Raw genomic sequence first — 22,470 nt, forward strand, 5'->3', positions numbered from 1 at the left:
GTTATATTCCAGTCCCACATCTTGTCCTTGGCTTATTCAGATAGATTTTCCCTTGGGAAGTGACTGGAGGTGGGACATACTCTTATTTATTTTTATTTTGTTCATAATTGTATACCGCCGCTCTCCATTCAAACTCATGGCAGTTCACAATAAAACAATAAAAACCAGTATAACCCCTTAAACCCCTTAAAAACACTGAACATTAAAAGATGTTCTAACCCCCTACGCTCTCCCTCTGTCCAGCTGGGGGCCAAGAGCTCTCTCTTGCTGGGCCTCATTTAACCGATACTAATGGATCTGCCAATGGAAACTCCAGGACCCACCATGGCCTCAACCATACGCCTGGTGGAAGAGCTCCGTCTTAAGGTCCTGCTGAAAGTCTTGTGCTTCTCCTTCCCTACTCCTCTCCTTGTGAGGACAAGTGAATAACTGAATGGGGCAATCTTGCTTGGAGTGGGAGTAATGAATGTATATGGCCCAGGGAGAGATGAAACTAAGGTCCAAACTAGATGTTATGGTGGCCATGAATTTGACCTGTGTAGCTGCCATCATTTTAGGGAAGATTTTGACCATTTGAAAAATGCTTTGAGAGCCCAATCCTGATAGGCCCACAGGATGGCGTGACCAGGCAACCTTGTCCACCCCCACACCTTTTCAAATACTGAACTGCATTTTTTAAAAATGGTTATATTTATTTGAACGTGAGGTGGTGATTTGCACCCATTAATGGGTCATGAATAGTTCTGAAGGTCATAAGTTTTCCACAGTGTCCTGTTTCCAGTGCTGTCAGTCCATCTGTCCGGGGAGTGGGAACAGGGGTGGTGTCTGAGCATGGATCAGCACAGGGAGCTGTCCAAAGGACTGGGAACCTGGGAGGCAGTCAAGAGCCCGGAGGGTCAGCACCAGCACTGTCCAAGAGCAGGACTCCTCTGGCTGACCTGCAAAAGGCAAGTTTGGCCTGAGGAGTCTTATGATGCTTGGCTGTCCCACCCTTCCTGTTGCCCTGAGTGGGGATCCTCAACCTGTCCAGGTTCTAGACCAGTTCTCTCATCCTAATTAGGGCTAGGCACATGAATACATGAAGTTCCCTTATTCTGAACTGGACCATCAGTCTATCATGGTCAGTTTTGTCCCCGCAGACCAGCAGTGGCTCTCCAGAGTCTCTGGTGGAGGTCTTTCACATCACCTACTGCCTGATTCTTCCAATTGGAGATATTGGTGATTGAAACTGTCACCTTCCACATGCCAAGGACATGTTCTGCTCTTAAGCCATTGACCATTGGCTCAGCAAAATATCCCAGGCTTCCCAGCATCCCCTCTCTTTCTGATTCCCCATATGCAGCCAGCTGGGTGACCTTGGGCTCATCACAGTTCTGTTAGAGCTGTTATTGCAGATCACTTCTGCCAGAGCTCTCTCAGCCCGACCTATCTCACAAGGTGTCTGTTGTGGGGAGAGGAATGGATGGTGATTGTAAGCCACTTTGAGACTCCTTTGGGTAGTAAAAAGTGGCATATAAAAACCTTCTTCTTTTGATAGCAGCTTCTGCTTAATCTTGTAGCCTCCTTTGTCAAACACCAAGAGCAGAGGATTCAAGGGCTGTGCTCTGCATGCCTGTCTCACCCAGTTTTCATCGGCTATTTGGGGGAACTGGTCCAGCAATTGCACTGTGCATTCAACATGCATGCAGAGCTTTACTATCAGGCATTTACTGCAAAGCAGTGTTGGTCAGTGCCAGGAACACAAGTGCATTGACAGAGTGAGGGATAGTCTGGGAGGAACTGAGGAGTGTTTCAGTTGTGTCTCTGTGTGAGTAACTGTAAAGCCCTGGGAAGCAACTGCAAAAGCTGGGATTTATATAGGAGGGTACTAGAAGTCATTGGCGGCTCCTGATCACCAGGTTCCCCACCTAGAAGGGTTCTGCCAAGGGGCTTCTGCCTTGAATCACTGACAGTTTCTTCCCCAAACCAATAGTCCTAGCAGGGCACTCAGGTTTCTACGAAACTTGCACAGACACAAACAAAGGCTGCTTTCCCCCCTGCTTGCCTCTGTTGATAGAGCACCTTTTGCCTTCCTGTTACTTCGCATGCTTTCTGGAATGAGCTCACCGGCCTGCAGGGATAGATTTGCCTGGATGGTGTGAAGCTGATCCTTCTAGAACAAAAGAAACTGAGGCTTGGAGCGCAGCCCAGATTCCAGAGTCAACTTGTATGCTTTGCAGAGCTGCAGAGCAGCATCCCCCTGAGGCATGTGCTAAGAGAGGCAATGAGTGGGCCGCGTCTGCTAAGCGCCAGGGAAACTGTTGATTCAGCAGAAAGTGGGGTCACTCTCACAGCAAAAGACGCTTAAAGTGATAACCCTGCTGTCTCCTGATTGCCTGCTTATTTCGACCTGCTTAATTACGTGCACTTGAGGATGTAAAGTGGGAAGGACACCTCTAAGCAGGGCTACTGAGAAGCATGTCTTTCTGGGGCTTACTCCCAAGGAAGTGTTTCTAGGATTGCATTTGTTAATCTCGCTCTGGAGAGCTTTCTTGAGTGCTTTTAGCCCTGCCTACTTCCCAGTCATTTTTCTTTCCTTGTAAGGCAGTTCTCTAGATCTGAATAGGTGCAGCCAGTAGGCCCAGTTTTGATGTATCTGTGGAGTTACCCTAAACGAAGCAGACAGATCGTTGGATACTGTCTGCTTTTATATTGTTTTGCTCTTCCCAAGCAATAGGAAGATTCAGGGCCAAGCTAGATGTGACGGCAGCAGGGGGTTCAACCCTGCCACCGTTTTAAAGGGCTTTAGAAATGCTGCGAGGGCCCAGCCCTGTTCTCTTGTTGCTGTGCCTCTTCAAGGGCTGAAATGGCCAGCGGTGAGTGGATTTGGCCACTTGAAAAGGCATTGGGGAAACCCCTCAAGCACCACTCTGCAGGGTTGACTTGGAGGATTTTGATCTTTTTATATCTCTGTAGAATTTCAAATAGGGGCATTGAACTTGGAAACACTCACCTGCCCCCACAGACAGACTGTGCTAGCTTTTAAACTTCACTCAAAACAAGAAATTGGTTCCCCTTTCAATCTTGCATCCCCAGCTCCTTCTTACTGGCCCACTGGACAACCCCAACCCCCCCCCCCCAGATCTCTGGGATTCTAGGCAGAAGAGCGAAAAAGGAAACGTAACATGTGCTTCCTGCTAAGTATGCAAATAAAGATGAACAGAAATGAGTGTGTGCTCTATAAAATTCAGATTTGCAGACTTTTAAAATTCAAGCTGTATAACAGCTGTGTAGTATCTGGGACCGCTTTGCAGAATGTCCAAAAGGAACTAAAAATCGATGGGAAAAGGCACTTGGAACAACCATTATCTATTACACTTTTGTTTTATCTGTCCCCCAAGCAGTTCACCCTTCCCACAATTTATCCTCACAACAACCCGGGGAGGTAGGGCTATGCTATGAGAGACTGGCCCAACTTTTTCCAGCAAACCTCATGGCAGTGTGTGGGGATTTAAACCCAGATGTTCCAGATGCTCATCTGAGTCTCTAACCTCTAACCCAGAGGTAGTCAACCTGTGGTCCTCCAGGTGTTCATGGACTACAATTCCCATGAGCCCCTGCCAGCGTTTGCTGGCAGGGGCTCATGGGAATTGTAGTCCATGAACATCTGTAGGATCACAGGTTGATGACCCCTGCTCTAACCTCTACCCTATGTTAAAATTCTTCATCAATGAATTGCTTTAAAATCTTCATTAAAGAATTGCATTTATTTCCACTAATAATATGAAGGAAAGTTTCTGTAAGATGTCATGCCTTACTTCTCAATGGTTGAACCAAATAAAGGCAATGAATACAAAGTTCAAGATATCTGATTATCCTCCCATGGATTTAATCTATATGTGTGGTAATAGCTTAAAATGCAGGAATATTAAGCTAGGTTTTTTTCAAAAAATGAAGCAACTAATCATTGAAGGATTCGTGGTTTCAATTGACATATTAGATAAGATTCTGTTGAAAGATAATCTTTGACTTTGCTGCTAAAATCACATTTGCAAAAAAGAAAAAAAAATAGAGCATGCGTGGGGGGTGTTAACTGGGATAAAAGCAAATGTTACAAAATATGGAATGAACAGGAATGAAAGACGGAAGGCAAAAGAGAGAAAACAACAATTGCCTCATTTATTGAGTTGTAGAGAAAAAACAGCACATCGCTATAAATGAGTGTTTTCCAGGTCTGTGATGTAAGTTTGAACCTTTCCTTTCCCTGCGGTTTGAATTGTGTTGACCACAGTTTTGCATGCCCTTTTATTCATTCATTTTTAATAAACATCTTGTTTTGCTTTAGAGTAAATAGAATAACAAGAGGTTTTCTATAATACATGCCTATGATATGTCTCAAACATAAACATTAGTAGGATAAACATACTATATGGAATAATAGAGAGCCAGCTTGGTGTAGTGGTTAAGAGCGGCAGCTTCTAATCTGGCGAGCTGGGTTTGATTGCCTGCTCCCCCACATGCAGCCAGCTGGGTGACCTTGGGCTCGCCACAGCACTGATAAAGCTGTTCTGACCAAGCAGTGATATCAGGGCTCTCTCAGCCTCACCCACCTCACAGGGTGTCTGTTGTGGGGAGAGGAAAGGGAAGGCGACTGTAAGCCGCTTTGAGACTCCTTCAGGCAGTGAAAAGGGAGGCATAAAAACCAATTCTTCTTCTCCTTTTCACCCCTGCTTCAATGAACTAAGTAAAATATAATATTAGATATTAATATTATATCAATCCTCACCTCACTAAATTATTATATTAGTCTCCTACTTCCAATATAGAAAGCTATTTCAGTATGTTTCATTGCCTTCACAATAATTCAACAATAATGTTTATTGGTCTCTAAACACCCTCAAGTATCCGTTGACACATTTTACAGTATACATTGTGGTACTTCCAGTATTTAGCACAGGGGCAGTTTGACTACCCCTGATTTAGCAAATAGAAACCAAATATCTACACATTTTAAAGCTGACCATGATTTTTGTTGTCCATTGTTGTTATATATATTTATAAATTGTAGCCTTATTCCTAGTCCACACATAAGGTAAAGGTAAAGGTAAAGGTAAAGGTATCCCCTGTGCAAGCACTGGGTCATGTCTGACCCTTGGGGTGACGCCCTCTAGTGGTTTCATGGCAGACTCAATACAGGGTGGCTTTGCCAGTGCCTTCCCCAGTCATTACTGTTTACCCCCCAGCAAGATGGGTACTCATTTTACCAACCTCGGAAGGATGGAAGGCTGAGTCAACCTTGAGCCGGCTGCTGGGATTGAACTCCCAGCCTCATGGGCAGAGCGTTCAGGCTGCATGTCTGCTGCCTTACCACTCTGCATCACAAGAGGCTCTTAGTCCACACATACCAGACTTTATTGAACCGTTGCCTCCGTAGTGGAGTTATTTGCTGCTTTCACTTCTGAGCTAAGGTCATCTTCGCTGCAATAACCAGTTGCTGTAAGAGACTCTTATAAGCCCTGATCTTGATAGCTCAATCAAGCCCAGTCCCATCCGATCTCGGAAGCTAAGCAGGGCCAACTCGGGCTAGTATTTCCATGGGAGACCTCCAAGGTGGTGGTTCCTCTGAGGAACACTGGGGGTCATGATGCAGAGGCAGGAAATGGGAAACCACCTCCGAATGATCCTTGCCTGGCTTCCAGAAAATCCTCAGATCTCCTGACTAGACTAAACACACCATACAGTTTTTTAAAATGCAAGCGAATCCTCTGATTCTTTCTAGCTGGGAATTCACCTAACAGAAAGATCCTCGGCACTGAATCACAACACAGAATAGCCTCTGTTTCTGTATGAACTCAATTCCAGAATTTTGGAACAAATGTGCAAGGCTACAAAAAGGGGAAGGACGTCACCTTCCCATCACTTTCACACCATAACTCTGATTTGAAATGTGCAAATAAAAATATGGTGCCCTCATTATCAATGGTGACAATGATTTTTTTCTTGGGTTTCAGAATCGTTCCAGGTGGTCGTGACAGGAAATGGATTCCGGCATGCCCGCAATGTCGACAGAGTCCTCTGCAGCTTCCGAATCAACGAGACCGTCATTCTCAGTAAGTGGCTGTTGCTGGTTGCTGCGCCCTTGGTGGGTGACGCTTGACTGTGTGTGTGTGTGTGTGTGTGTGTGTGTGATTTCTTGCCCCTGACTGGCTGTGGCCGAGGAAGTGGCCGTGGGCCGCCTTGAGGAGCTGCTCAATACTATTTGAGGGCAACACAGATCTTTCTAAACTTTGTGCCAAACGCACGGATATTTACAGCATCCAGTATGGGACTTTATTAAGTCGTTCTTGTATGCGCACACAGAGACGTATGCCCCTACCTGTCCTAGTGATGCACATTTTGCTGCAAGGTTCCCACAGAAGGTGGATGGGCTTGGCACTGCTTGGGCCAGCCTCCATGAAGTCACCCAGATGTGGTCAGTCCCCGGAACAGTTTCACACTTTAAAAAAATGTGTTCACAAATTCAAAGTCATGTGGCACTTTCAACAATAAAAAGGAGACAGCCAGACCAAAGCTTGGAGGTGGAAGGGCCAAGGATAATGGCTGGGCCCATGTTTGATGCTACTATGCTTGCCTGACATTATCGCTGTGTTGTTGGGCAGAACCTAGTCTCACTTTATAGCTCAGGAATCCCCCCCCCCCCACACACAGAATTCTCTATTTTGGTTACCTTGGTTTTTAGCCTAAGAGTAAAGATGCTGGACACCATCAAGGAATAAGTTTTAAGCCAGTCGGTGGTGTCATGATTCACCCCATCATGTGAAGGCATGGCCAGGCTGTGACTTGCCATGTGCTGTCTTCACAAAGCGGACCAAGCCAAAATGGGGTGATTTCAGCAGGCAGAGAACTGTGAATTATTGTAGACTGTCAAGATGCGGCATGGGCCTTTGTGTGTTCAGAGTAGTAGCTAAGGAGCTTCCAGCTTTACAGTGCAATGTATGGCTGAATGCTAAGGGTGCCACTTGCATCAACTGAGAGCAGCAACTGCATGAGAAATCCTGATTTAAGAGTGGGTGAGCCAGTTACCAGCAGTACTGGCCTTAACTTACTGTGAATTTTTTTGGGGGGTGCAGCATTCTACTCTGACAGTGAGATGTCTGGGCAGGGATCTTATCAGTGCGACAAAATAGCTGGTTATGGGATCCTTGTGTGTTGCCTGTTGAGTCGTTATGCTGATGGATCAATCCTGAACAGAGTTAAACCATTCCGAATCTTAGAAGGGTGTAGCTCTGATGAAGTGTGCACTGCCTGCCATTTAGATGGCTTTTCACCCTTCAAATGCACACTGCTACCTCTTTTATGCTTGGAATATCCTCCTGGAAGACATATGAACTGGCACCTCTCTTCCTTCAAGCCCCACCTCCAAACTCATCTTTTTAGAGGAGTTCAACTATAGAAACATCTTTGTGTGCATTTATCACTGGTTACTTTCCCTTCCCTTCCCCCCCCCCTCCACAGTCTATCTCTCTCTTCCTTCATTTAAATTATCATTTCCCTGAGATGTGTTTTGTTTTTTGCTGTGTTCACTGGAGCCACTATGAGTAATGGTTAAAAATAGTAACGGATAGGTTGTTGGGATATCTAGCATTTTGGTAGATGATGGCTCTGGGCAGGAGAAATCTGAATCATTTTGGATTCTACTGTTGAACTCCAAGGTGAATCCATTAATTTTTTTGACATGATAGACTGGAGAATACTCTTCCCAGTGCACTCCCTTTCATTAGAGCATGACTCCTAACCAGATTCCAGCTGGGAGTGGAGAATGAAAGGCATTCAGGCAGCATATGCCCTCGAACCTCTGCTAGGCATCACGTGAAACTTGCAGTTGTCAAGGGCCTTGCTGCTGGCTCTCAGCAGGTCTCTGGATTGGGTGCCAACTTTGCCCAGTGGCAGGACGTGTGCTGGATTAGAAGAAGAAGAAGAAGAAGAAGAAGAAGAAGAAGAAGAAGAAGAAGAGTTGGTTCTGATATGCCGCTTTTCCCTACCCGAAGGAGGCTCAAATCACCTTCCCTTTCCTCTCCCCACAACAGACACCCTGTGGGGTGGGTGAGGCTGAGAGAGCCCTGATATCACTGCCCGGTCAGAACAGTTTTATCAGTGCCGTGGCCAGCCCAAGGTCACCCAGCTGGTTGCATGTGGGAGAGCGCAGAATCGAACCTGGCATGCCAGATTACAAGTCCGCACTCCTAACCACTACACCAAACTGGCTCTCATTAGCATGGGTGGCTTCTCTGGACATGCCAGCTGTTTCAGCTTCAGCTGCAAGTCTGTCTCCAGAGTTGCCCCAATATCTCTTGCAACACATCCTATAAATCCCAAGGCCAAGGGACGTTATTGTCTTGGTATAATAATATCAAAGAGTAATCATCCCATTCTAATTTGGGACATGATCTGCTTTTGATCATCCTTAAAAAAAAAAAAACAGAGACTTGGCCTTCTGAACAAATATATTTAAAAAAAACACTTCTGGCCTAGGGCTGGAACACATCAAGTCTTCCTGGAGTTTGAGGTGGTTGGCATTTCCCAAGAATGAAGGGCAAAGCACCAAAGTTGTTTAGATTCTGACTAGCTGATTCAAAATGAACAGGAAATGTTTGTGAGCAAGGGGTTCCGGAAGCTTCAGGGCTATTGCATGGAAGTCCCAAATTTGTCAGTTGTAGGGTAGGGAAGAGCCTGGCTCCGTGCAGGGATTTGTTCTTCTGAAACCACTCCTTATCCTGCTTCTCTTGGCTTTTGAGATAGTGTACAGAATCCTACAATAAAATAGCACAATCCTAAGCCTATTAAAAGGATGGAATACTATTTACCTCACACCCTGATGCTGTTATCCTGACTATTTCCCTGCACCTGATACATGTAGTTGGTTGCTGGGTAGAGAAATGGGAGCTACGGGTACCACAGGGGACCCCCTGGTGTAACTGCTTAGGTAATCACTGTGAGGCTACATACCGACCTGGGAATAAGCATGATTGAATTGAGTAGAAATGGACAGGATTGGGCTCTGGAATCAAGAGCATCACAGCAAGTGGACAGAATGTTAACACTGACTTCTGGATTTTTAACCTCATGTAATACTTCTGTTAAAGCAATCCCAGCAATTTCCTGAGAATACAGCCGGCTTCTTGTAACCTTGTATCTTTGCACTGTTTGAGTTAATATGTAGAGGATTTGGAGCTATCTTTTGAAACTGAACAGCTGGCTTGGGGATTCGTTGCCAGGTCAAAATAGCAGGAGCTCTGCTGACTGTGTAGCTATCCGAATGAACGAAGGGATTTATCTTCTGGTCTGCAGGAAGAGATTGGTGTGGTGCCTTGGGGAGGCAGGGATAGATAGTCCTGCAGAATAAGAAGGATCTGGCAACTTTGGGCTGTTGGAAGGAATGATTCTTACAAAGGCGGATGACGCCATCCTTGAGGGGAGAGAGGCAGGGATGGGCCACCTTCTGCAGAGCTCAAGGCCACTCTTTAGGTACTAATTCTGTGTGCATTTTGCCAAATAATATCATCCCTTTATAGATGACCAGGCTTGCTATTCAAACAGCTACCTCCAAATGTCTTTTATAGGGAGATAATCAAGAAAATATATCTGCTGGTCCTCGTGGTGTCTTCCGTTGTGTTAACATTATTATTTTCATGTTTTAAGTTAATATTTATGTCAAGGGGTAGGGTAAAAATGACCTACATAGCCCTGACTAGCCCAGTCTTGTTAGATGTTAGAAAATAAGCATGGCCTTCAGGATGAGGTTCAGGGGGGTGGCAGGTTACAGCGGATGAGCAATAGGGCTGTGAGTATCCTGCATAGTGCAGGGGGTTGGACTAGATGACCCAGGAGGTATCTTCCAAGTTCCAGCTCTATTATTCTGAGATTCTATGATTCTATGATCTCACCTGCCTCAGACACTATAAACCTACTTGGTGGCCCTGACAGAGGCAAATCACACATTATTACAAGATTCACATGATAAGAGGTCCTTTAGGTGGCCCATTCACAGGCTATTTAGGGCTTTCTGTGTATGTGAACAAATCGAAAAACAAACTGGCAGCCACTGGCATTCTGGCTGGGAATATTCCTTAGCGTTTGCTCCTGTGTTTTGCACCAATGGCAGTTTCTGAACCATCTTCTTCACCAGCCCTATGTAAAGCAAGAGTACAGGTTTCCAAGGAAGGCCTGGCTAAAGGTTAAATGTGCATTTTCATTGGTAGGTATTCGGCTTGAGCAGCACCCTTGAGCTGCAGATTAGATCCTTTAGAGAAAGTGCAGCCCTTTCCACAGGCTGTATCTCTGATGAGCTCTGTTATGACCAACAGGGCTTTATTCTTAAGTCTGTTGAGCTTCTACTCATTAGTCCTCACCCTGCCTGTTACTGGCTCCAGGCATCCACTGCCTCATTTGACTCTGCTGAAAAGTATCCATGAAGATATTGCAGTAAAGTTCTTTCCTGGCGAAAAGGAGTGCGCTCCTTGCGTTGCCCTTGGGCTGTGCTCAGTCCTACCAGCGGTACATTTGGCTGGTTCCATTCCTACATTCTTGAAGGGGTGTTGCAACTCTTGGCTGCAGCAGGCTTAAAAAGCAGAATTAATTCACTTAGGAACTGATGGGAACCGTATGCAGGCTGCATCGTGCAGGTCAGTTCTTTTGGTGACGCTTCCCACCCTCTAATCGCATCCAAGGAAAGTGGAATGAAGCCATGCTTAGATTAGTCCCATTCAGAGGCAGCAGGAAATAGTGAGGGTTTTTCCCCGCAGGTCACAGAGCTACATAGATATACGATTATTGATACAGGGAGGAAAAAGGTCAGGGAGAATCCACTTTTTAGCGTTTAAAATTCTACAATGAGAGAGAGAGAGAGATTCTTAAAGACGCAGAAGGAAGTGCTACAGATTTTAAGATAATTCCCTTTTAAAACTAGTGTTAAGGCAGGTGTATTTAAACTGCGGCCCTCCAGATGTCCATGGACTACAATTCCCGTGAGCCCCTGCCGGTGAATGCTGGCAGGGGCTCGTGGGAATTGTAGTCCATGGACATCTGGAGGGCCACAGTTTGACTATCCGCGTGTTAAGGGACAGATGAACAGATAGACGCATGAATGTCTAATTAGTGCTTTATTTTAAAAAGAGAGCAAAAGGCAGGCTGTCAGCCTGATGGACAGGTGGAAGAGCAATAGTGGCAGCTGAGCAGACATTTCATTCCCCAATAGGCATGTCTGTATTTTTAGCTTTATATGCAGAAGGTCCTAGGTTCAATCCCCACCATCCCCAGTTGAAAGGAGGCACGTGGTGTGAAAGGCCTCTCCTTCAGACCTTGGAGATTTGCTGAGAGTTGGAGTGGCCATCTACCGAACTTGGTAGATCAAGGGCCTGACTTAGAATAAGGCACCTTCATGGACTCAGCTCTTAAATTGAGGATTTTGTGGTGAGCCGTTTCTCTCTTTGGCCATTGACTACAGATTAGGACATTCCTAGAGAGTGGGGGTGGAGCCTGAGGAGTGCATGCCCAATTTGGGAGGGACCTCAGCAAGGTATAGTGCCAAAAATCTGTCCTCCAGAGCATCCATTTTCTCCAAGGAAACTGTAGTCTGGAGATCGGTTGTAATTCCAGGAAATGTCCAGATTCCACTCGGAGGTTGTCAACCCTAATCTCCACCTTTTGTTTTGGTCAGGGGCAAGAAACCCTTGCAAGTAAATGAAGCTCCTCCTTATGGTTTCTGGATATCTTCCTTCTCTCAGATATCACCAGGCACCGTCCATAAACTTTCCATCATGTCTTTGAAATGAAAAGGACTAGAAACTTGTCTTTCAAATAAAATGAATCCTGAGATTCTTAAGGTATTGGTTTCTACAAACCCCACCATACTCTGTGGCTGTGTCAAACCATGGTGTGACAGCAGTCATGCCCTCTTTTCCCCGGAGACTGGTAGAGTACAAAGGCAAGGCCCCCCTAACCTACGGCATCTCCTCTGAAGCTGGGAAGTTCTTCTTCCCTTTCTTTCATCAAAGTCATCAATAAACATATCAAACGGGGGCTGGGCTGAGGGTAGTGGAATGGCCTCTGTCTACAGAATACCCTGACAATAATGATTTAATCTCCTCATTTCCAGAATGGTTTTCACGTCCTTTCATCCCTGTGGAATTGTGTCCAAAATCCTTACTGAAGATAAAGCATATGCTGTCAATTTAAAAACTTAACTGCAACAGAGGAATCCATTAGGGAGAAGATTCTTTCCAGCCTCCTTCACCATCTATACAAATAGCTAAGCCTATGACATAACTGTCTATATTATTAGTCTTTCCCCACTCCTCCTCTACCCCCACCCATCCAACCGTCCAGCAAAATCTGCCGTAAGTAGCTTTGGCTGGCTGACTGTGAACGATGGCTGTATGCAAAGCAGGGAAAGGATAGGATGATTTCAGCATGGTTTTCATTACAGTGTTAGCCAAACACTCATTTCTCATTTTGTTGGGTTCTTGAGCAGGCAATTTTGCTGGCTTGGAGAACGCAGCAGTGGTGTCTGTCTCCCGGCATTCTTGCTTCCCCGCAAAATGAGTCTGAGTCCTTTAAAAAGGGGCTCTTTTGTTGGAGGGAAGATTCTGCTTTGCTGTAGCTGGAGTAGGGAAAATATCCCTGCCAGAATAAGCAAATACCTCTGGATGGTGTGAAGATTTCCAAGATATTCTTCCTGGACTGCTGACTTTATAATAGTGATTAGCTTCACAGGGTGGACACTATGAGCTTCTGGCCCTAAATTTCCCACCTCCAAATCTCTGGGAATTTCTCAACCCAGCCTGTAAAGAATCATTAGGGGCTGAGGGAAGACCAACCCTGCATCCCCTGCCTGCTCCAAACAAAGACACCAAACAAAGAATCTGAAACCTGGAGTGCGCCTAAAGAGTTCCGCCTATTTCCAGGGGCCTATGGAGTGAGGGAGCAATCAGAGCATTGGCATGAGTTGTGCTTTAGAGAGAAGAGGCTACAAGTCTTAAACTGACATGTCTTAGAGACCTGATGCTAAGTGAACCTTCTTTCCTGGCAATGCTTGCCACTGTTTGTCACTTTTGAAATTTTGTAAGCCATTTCAGATGCTTGTTTTGTTCCCAAATGCAATTTTCCAGGAAGGAATCAGATGGTTGGAATCAATTAGATGATTTTATTTTTTGTTTGCACCAGAGGAAAAAAAAAAGAGAAAACAGCTCATGTTTGTGTTAAAGCAAACAAAACAAAACAAAACAAAAGCCAAGCAAAAGTACCCTTCCCCCATTTATCTAAACCTGCACGGCATCCTCTGAGAAATTCCAAAATCGGAAAGGGTGTCTCAAGAAGGGCAGATTTAATGCAGGAAGACAAACAGAAATCTTACGAAATATTCTCAGAAAGTAGAAGCACAAGGCCTTGAGTCATTACAATGATAAATGAGCCCTATTGGGCTAAGGAAAGGCTAAGCTAAGGAGTCTGTTTGACTGGCACCCAAGATAGAATTTTTAAACCAAGACTTAGATCGTCCTCAAATTCACTGGCTGTAGGCAGTGAGCCTCAGTTTGAGCCTCAGTTTCCATCCTGTAGAACAGTGGTCCCAATCTTTTTATCAACGCTTGACAATTTTACTGAGGCCTGGGGGGGTAGTCTTTTGCCGAGGGACGTTGCTGCAGCCTGAGCCTCTTCTCTGCTTGCTTTCCTGCCGGTGCCCCTTACTTCCCACTGCCCGCTGGGGGGTGCTGCCAGCAGCAGTTGCGCAGTGCCACGCCGAGGGGGAGCCCCAGCCATGGTGGCCGCTGGAGAGCACCAAAGGTGAGCCGGCAGCAGAGTGGCAGGGCAGCCCCTGAGGCAGCAGCCAGGGAGGAAGAGGAGCTGTGGCCCAGTACCCATTAATCCATGGACCGGTCCCAGTCTCCAGACCGGGGGGTTGGGGACTGCTGATTTAGATCAAACAGATACTCCTGTTTGAGCTGTTAAATAGGGGATGTGCCGTACTTCAGAGCATTTTGGAACTGAGTTGGAGGAGGGTGGTGGTCAGGGGTGGGGGACGGAAGGCAGTTGGCTGGCTGCTGGACAGACAGGCAAGATGGTTGGAGGAGGAGGCATTTAGGGGCAGGACAGTTGCCCTGAGCGGGTGTTAAGCGCTGAGTGGCACTTAAGCCATGAGGCATACTCCTCCTCCAAGGCCTTACCAGAAATATATTATGTGGAATAGATATATATTTTACTTCATTGTGAAGGCCTTTGGCCAATATAATAAAAGCTTTCTACCACTACTACATATTCTGTGCCTTGTTCTGGGGACTGCAGGTGCTTAGCTCTCCTATATGCACTGAAGTAGCACCAGTCACTTCTCCTATTCTAAAAGAATCAGCCCTGTAGTAAAATGGGCTTTTGTAAAGAACAATTAAAAATGAGCACAGTTTACGTACTGTCTGTTACCTCTCATTTTTTAAACTCATGAAGCTTATCCTATGAATCTGTAGAAGTGAACAGTTTTGTTTTTGTATTCTTTTGGCCTATGAGTGTGAACAAATGAAATGAATGTAAAAATGAACAAAGTATGAAAGAAAATGTCCTTTTGATCCAGCAAGAGTGGACATTTTATGTATTGCCAAATGTTGAGGCATATCATGTCCAAAGCAGATATGTAAATGTCAGAACAAATTTTTATCTTGTTTTCCTGAAGCCAGGGAAGTGTTATATGTTTCTTTAAACAAAAATTGTGGGACTATAAAAATCAGTGAACTGAGACAATTCATGTTCTTAGGCCATCTTCCACTGCTTGAAAAACACACTTATTTGGCCGTCTCCTGGAACGGTCTTAGCCTTTTTGAATGAGCCAGAGAAGAGACAGCGAGTGATTCACAAAATTCTCTGCTACACGGTCAAGAACTCTGGTCAGATTTGTTGGCTTGAGGACCACTTCTGGATGATACCCACTTTTGCAGGCCGTGAGTTGGACTCTGAGTCGCTCTGACAATTCAGTGGCTTGAAGCCTGGATATAAAGTGCTGAGGGGCTTGCTGTGGTCCAGGTGGGCTAGAGAACTCTGTTTAAAGCCTGGAGAAGATCAGGACAGGTGAAGATTTCATGGAAGTTCAATGAGGCTGAGGATGTCTTGGCACGGCTGCCAGACGGCCCAGAAATCAAGTGCCCTGTCCTTTTAAATAAAAGTTTTAATGAGTGCAAATGGGCAGATACAGCTTTTTCAGGCATGAAATAAAATAACATCACTTGATCATTGCTCGTAGATCTAATTGAGGTTAAAAGGACTGCTCTTGGTGCCAGTTAAAAAGGTGTCAATCCTAGGTTTTAAATAGATTCCTAGTCCTTCACTGCTCCTTCTCTTCAAGCCATTAGAATGTTAAATGGCAGAGCTGGGCTTTTAAAGGGGGGAAATGCATTGGCCGCTAAGCAGCTGTTGTTAGCTAAATTCTTCTTCAAGGGACCTGCAGAGTGCAGTTGAGGATCAGTGTTCAACCACATCCTGCCATACCTGAGATGAAGGCAGAGATGCACTTCTATCGCTTACTCTGCTGTATGGAGATACTACAGATTAGGGCTGCTCTAATGGTTGCTGCTCAGTAATATTCACAAATACCCACTGAGTAATAACAATATGGTTGCCCACTCTGATTTGGGAAATTCCTGGAGATCTGTGGGTGGAGCTTGTGGAAGGTGGGGTTTGGGGACAGGAGAGCAGGCATGTCTTGCCGTTAATCTACCTTTCAAAGCAGCCTTTTGTCCAGAGGAACTGATCTCTGTAGTCTGGAGATGAGCTACAAATGTAATAATAGCTGTTCTTAGCCTTCTCTCCTGCCACCTCCCAAAAGGGAGGAAGAATCAGAGAGCTCCCAGACTGACTAAGCCAGCAACAGCAGGGTCTCAGGGTCATTAATACTGTCTTGTTAACTGTTTACATTATTTTGTTATTTTAACAATTTTATGTACACATAAATAAATGTTGTGAACTGCTCTAAGACACCAGTTGCGATACGGGCAGTCTAGAAATGTAATGTGGATGGATGGATAGATGGATAGATGGATAGATGTAGGTAGGTAGGTAGGTAGGTAGGTAGGTAGTTAGGTAGGTAGGTAGGTAGGTAGGTAGGTAGGTAGGTAGGTAGGTAGGTAGATAGATAGATAGATAGATAGATAGATAGATAGATAGATAGATAGATAGATAGATAGATAGATAGATAGATAGATAGATAGATAGATAGATAGATAGATAGATAGATAGATAGATAGATAGTCCAGGGAGAATGCCAGTCTCCAGCTGTAGGTTGGTAAGAGAATTTCCTTCAGGTGACCAGGCATATATGCAAGGAGTGGGCAGGAGAACTTGTTTAAAAAGGCCCAGTGTAGATCAGTAACTTTTAAGGGCTTCGATATAGTGCTGTGCCACCTATTATGATTATAATTCATAAATGTACTATGGAAAGTATTCCTGAATAAAGAAACTGAAAAGACTACTGTTAAACCCGTCCCCAGACATATCTCACTAGACCTTCTTCTGCCATGAGGCATAGACAGGAGGTCTGCTTTATTCCGAAAAACGACTGTCTGGACAGAACTTTTTATCTGGTCCTCAACACCCTTTATTACAAGATTCTCTGGATTCTAATATTATCACATCTGATCAAGGGTCATGTAGGACTCACTCAAGAGAAAATGGAAAGCCGATTTTTGGGATTAAGACTGCTGTTCTGGATTGTTTACCAAAATCAAAGAGTTTCTCGAAGCCGAAGATTTAAAAGATATTATTCTGCCAACTCAGCCCAAGAAGGTACTACAGCTTGTTTTTCTGCCGCAATGAGATGTTTCTCAGTACAACAAGGAGTCTTGGAGGGCTGAGGCTCCAAAATGACGCTATGGACACACGCACTTGTTACACTTCAGAAGGCTGGCCGTGAAGGATCTCAGGTGGATGTTGAAAAGGTTGAGGCCTATGGTTGAGGCCAGGAAATAATATCAAGAAGATGCTGGCTTCCCTGCCTGAAACTCCATCTAGTCAACTAAACCTTCCACATGCGTACCAGTTTTTAATTTGTAAAGAGGCGATGGATTTAAATGTTTTCAAAACCTAAATTAAAATTTATAATTTTGATTTAATGTTTCATTTATGTTGTAGATGTAATGCATTTGTCGGGTTGTTTTTAACCCTGATGTAATCCCCCCCGAGCCTGCCAGAGAAGGGTGAAATACAAATAATAATAATAATATAATAATAATATAATGTAGTAGTAGTAGTAGTAGTAGTAGTAGTAGTAGTAGTAGTAGTAGTAGTTGTTGTTGTTGTTGTTGTTGTTGTTGTTAAGATCCTGCATACTACTTAAGGGTTTATAAAAAAGAGAGTAACATCTATACATACATAAATGCATACATGCTTACATACACACGTATCTGTATCTATATCAATCTATCATTCCCTATGGTCTGGCAGTGAAAAGTAATACCAAGGATCAGTCCAATGGGGAAAGATCAAGTTCCAGAACTGAATGAATGTCATATATGACAATTATTTCCATCTTATTTCTGTTGTTCACACCCGCAAACCTAAGGACGCTTTTTAAGAAGTAAACCCCATTGAATTACAACAGTTTGAATCATAAGGAGACCCACTTGGGATTGCACCCTATGTTGCCCCAAAATGCTTCCATTGATCTCAACACCCCTGAAATTCTCAACACATGGAAATCACACATGACAGTAAGGTCAGTCCAGAGTTTGAATAAACTGAAGCTCAATACAGACAAGATGGAGTTGCAGATGGACCTGTGGTGGGGGAAGTCTCACTGCCCTTTAAGGAAGGTTTATAGCTTCAAAGTGCTCCACAGTTGAGTACTGCCTTGGGATATACAGGTAATCTGGTAACCGGAAGTATGTGCTTTTCATCTTCAGCAGGTATACAGGACTTTCTAGTGCTTGTGCTGTGGAACTTTGCCCTAGGGTGAGCCATCAGACTTCCACTATCATTATGTTTAGATGTTTTAAAGGTTTTGTTCTGTCAGGACTTTGAGGCTTCTTGAGGTTTACTGTGACATCTACTATCTTAATTGTATGGTTTTTTTAATTATGAATTTGGAAATTTTAATGGTGGTTTTGTGAGATTTTTGTTTAATCATAGAAAGTGACTTTGGAGACTTCTTGGCAGAGGGGCAAAGAAGCAGGTCTAGAAGTGGAAATGTAAAAAAATGACCCATTGCCCACAATGATCTGGAGCCGCCCTTCTGCAACCTGAGTAACATGAGTCTACACTAAAACCTCAGAATACGTCAAGAGAAGGGATGTTTTCCTTTGCTTCTGTGGCAAACCTCTCTACTGAATGAAGCGGATAATCTGAAATTAAGATTCCCAAATGCAGCTGAAGAAAAACCTTCATCGTAGGACAAGAGTTTGTCCCAGGAAAAAAGAAAATTCCCCCTGTGATAAGTAGGGAGCCAGAATGTCATTCAGTGCAATTTAAGGAGAGGCATGATGCTGATCCATTTTACACTGGTCAGCGATGGAACTGGGGGGGGGGGATTGAGCGGAGGGAATTCTTGCGGCATGGGCTGTCTGGCCAGTTTAAGGCAGTGCATGCAGTTTCAGAAGCCTGCATGGTTTTTGCAAGACGTCCAAGCCAAAGTGGTCAACAAAGTCCCACCAGTCGTATTGAGGTTTGTACGCCTCTAATTACAGTGCAGCTTGGAGGTTTATGGTGCTCTGTAGGCTGCAACTCTGACACAACATGGATACTGAGAAGGAGAAATGACTGCATTAAGACAGCATGATAGAGGCTGCAGAGGATTACACGGAGTTCAGATCCCTTCTCTCTTCTTTATTTCTGCGTTTATAGAAAAGTTATTTTACAACCAACACAATGATCTTTCAAAGTACCGTTACCGTTATTATTGGTGTTGAGCCTAAAACAGAGGTGTCGAACTCATTTGTGATGAGAGCCAAGTCCGACATAAATGTCACTTTGTTGGGTTGGGCCAAGCGTGCCATAAAATATAATATAAACTTTATAAAGGACACAGGTAAAGCCAATTGACTTTTTTTAAAACTCAAAATGCAAACATGCTTAAACCCTCGAGTATTTCCTTAAAGTATCTCCCTGGTGCCCACCCACCTACTTCCACTGGCCATTACTCTTTAGTGCTGGGACAGTCTACAGGGACATAATGCATAGCCTGTCATTTGGCAATAAAGGTTGCTCATGGGCCAGATAAATGCTCTGGATGGGCTGGTTCTGGCCTGTAGGCTGTGTGTTTGGCACCCCTGCCCTAAAACATCCTGGCAAAGTGATTACTTTTCTGTTCTCTTCATTCTTGTAGAGGCGTCATCTTCCCCCTCCCTCTTACCTGAGTTGATGGGAATAAATGGAGGTGGCCTTCTGTGTCTATGGAGGATTGTAGTTTTTAGCATTCACAATTTTAGTGGGTGGTCATCTTGGTTTTACCCCTTTTTGTTGAAAACTGTTCTTAGGGACTAGGTTCCTCTCTGATCTGAACAAGATGGCATAGACATGGGCCTTTAACACTGTTAATGGATGGGGTGATTTTAGCATACCCCTTGCTGGATTCAAGGCCACTGGGAGACACCAAATGCTGGAATGCCAATGCATGGCATGGCCAATGTCTTCTGCAGACACCCTGTTACCACTTGAAACTATTGTCTCCATTTCTCTTTCCAGATGAGAAACCGTTTGCAGTAGAGGACACCTACTTACTGTGCCCTGCACCTGTATTGCGAGAAGCTGGCATGTAGGTTTGTTTAACAGAACAACTCTTCCCATTTTCATGATATAGTCTGCTTTATTTTGCACTGTTGTTTGTCTTTGCACGTCCTTTCACTGGGATTTGGGGGTGGATTCTTTTCTGTCTTGAGGGTGGGGTTGCCAACAGGCTAAGAGAAAAATGTTGGGTCCCTTTAATAGTCTTCCATGGCAAGGAAATTAATGATATTAACAGGTAAATAACATCCCATTAAACCTCTGTTAAAGGAACAGGGCACCTTTTCTCCAGACTGTTGGCAACTATACTTGATGGGCTTATACTTAAAAGAAAGAACCAAAAAAACTTTTGGACGGGGTAGAGAGGAGTTCCTTTATAGCTACAGTTGCCAGCTGCCTGGAAGAAAAACATGCCTTGTTCCTTTAAAAGAGGTTTAATGGCATGTTACTCACCCAGTGATGTGATATTCCATTCAAAGCTTCGTCTGCCCATTTCCACACACAAAGCCTTTCTTAGAAGTACAGCACATTTTTCTCCAGGCAACCCTGTGTGCAGTTCGACTACAGTTCATACCATTTCCCTGTGAGAAGAGAGGTCTGGGAACTCTATGGTATTTTTTTTAATTGTTCATCTACAAATACATTGATCATGGGAAAGAAAACCAACATCCAGACAGACATCAGTTCCCCAAAAGCAACAGCTTGTCCTTGAAGATCCTCCTCCTTACGATCCAGGAGGACATGTTGGTTTCTTCATAGGCTGAACTGAACCTCCCAAATAGTTTGTTCAGCCACCCCACCCCACCCCAACAAATGGTGTGTGTGCTAGGAGTAGCAGCCTGAAGCCATCATAGGCCTTGCATTGGGCTATACTCAAGCACCAAAAGAGAACAATTGATTCACTTGCCCCAGGACAATAGCATGGGCATTACAAAGGAGGTTGTGAGTCCAGCTCCATCTCGGGAAGCAACCTTTTAACACCTTCCATCTTTCCAGGCAAGCTGCTCTTCAGGTCAGCATGAACGATGGCCTCAGTTTCATCTCAAGCTCCGTCATCATCTCCAGCACGCACTGTGTAAGTGATTTGCTTGAGCCTTTCAGTTTAAGCATGCCCAAGTGCAGGTCATGAGCATTCAGCCATCTGCTGTAAAAGTTCCACCTTTATTTTCCCTGCATGCATAACTAAGAAGTCTCCTATGGTAGGTTTTCAAAGTCTGGCTTTGTTTTCTGAAATTGTGTTTCCATAAAAGATAAGCTGGACAGCTGCATTGTTAGGCACTGAGGACTACTTTGGGACAAGCTGACCCTGTACCAAAGAAACGGGATCTATTTGAAATGGAATCAGGTGGCTGCAGCTTATGGTGAAAAATATTGCAGATGAGCTTTTAAATGAACTCCTGGGGGAAAGCCAACAAGAGCTAGAGAGCGTTTGGATTAACGTAACACGTCTCTAATGGTTTGGATCAGGGGTAGTCAAACTGCGGCCCTCCAGATGTTCATGGACTACAATTCCCAGGAGCCCCTGCCAGCGTTCGCTGGCAAGGGCTCCTGGGAATTGTAGTCCATGGACATCTGGAGGGCCGCAGTTTGACTACCCCTGGTTTGGATAATCTAGATGGAGATAGGTATGAATCTAGCAGTGAGAGGGGCCCAGAAAAGCACAGCTGTTTAAGGCGACTAAAGAACTGTAGGGGAAATGTGCATGCCAACGGCACTTGGAGAAGGATACAAAGTATAGATATAGACAATAACATGCCCAGGACTTCCTGAATAAGGACCTTATAAAATTTGCAGAGAGACATTGGGGATCCTTCAGCACACACTCATTTTGATCCCTTATCATAGCATTGGCATTGCTGCTACTTGATTTATATAATGCTAAAGTGAACTAAAGGTTGCTCTAAGGCAGGGGTGGCCCAACTGTGGCTCTCCAAATGTCTATGGACTACAATTCCCATGAGCCCCTGCCAGCATGTGGAAAGCCACAGTTTGGCCACCCCTGCCTATGGGCTGCCGTTGATTGAGCCCCTCTGGTAGCCAGCCGAAGGGATCAGCATCTGCTGGTACAACCTGGGGATTTCCCAACTTGAACATGTTTACAGCTGCAGATACTGAGGGTCCACCGGAGGAGACTTGCCAGAGGAGGGTGCAATGGGTAATGGAAGGGATGCCCAGGCATAGCCCTCTGTGCTCCACTTTATGCCCCAGACTGACCTAGTTTCTGACCAACAAAGTCGATTTTCCGGCCAGTTCTGGATGTCTGGCAAGCCGATGTGGTTAAGCAGTAACCAAGCAAAATTTCCCTTGAAATCAGTGGGTGTTTCACCCACGGGAAAGCAGCCAGATTTATCTCTCTTTTTTTAAACTTCAGAAGGGTTTAAAATATATATTGACAGGCCTGAACTATTGTCCCTTTTCAAATCTGTCTAGCATGTAGTTGTGTGGATTATAGAAAGAAGCCAACTGCTGCCAGAGCCTGGTAGCCAGACCATGGAGCTGCAGCCCCCAAGCATTAATGCCCAGGAATTAGAGGGAACTGGATGTGTCGTCATTCAGTTTTAATAACAGCTAAATTGTCCTGAAGTCACCAGCATCTTGGGGATGATTAATGAATGGGTCAGATTTCCAGTGCTGTCAGAGACCTCACTTTCTGCTGGGTTTTGCAAAGACAAGAGTTCCAAAATTTATTTTCCCTTCCCTCCAAGTATTCAGTATTTTCAGCTTAATTCACTGGTAGCTGGG

At 44.7% G+C, this 22,470-nt stretch overlaps 1 protein-coding gene across 1 annotated transcript in view; it reads left to right on the top strand.

Annotated features, from left to right (window-relative positions):
- ANTXR1 (ANTXR cell adhesion molecule 1) overlaps positions 1-22,470 on the top strand; it is a 124,258-nt gene that overhangs the window by 39,271 nt on the left and 62,517 nt on the right. Inside the window, exons 10-12 of the mRNA XM_077304932.1 lie at positions 5,991-6,089; positions 19,690-19,759; positions 20,725-20,803. Coding sequence (XP_077161047.1) covers positions 5,991-6,089; positions 19,690-19,759; positions 20,725-20,803 — 248 coding nt within the window. The remainder of the gene's footprint in view (positions 1-5,990; positions 6,090-19,689; positions 19,760-20,724; positions 20,804-22,470) is intronic.

Source organism: Paroedura picta, chromosome 12 (genome assembly GCF_049243985.1).
Source record: "Paroedura picta isolate Pp20150507F chromosome 12, Ppicta_v3.0, whole genome shotgun sequence".
NCBI lineage: Eukaryota > Metazoa > Chordata > Lepidosauria > Squamata > Gekkonidae > Paroedura > Paroedura picta.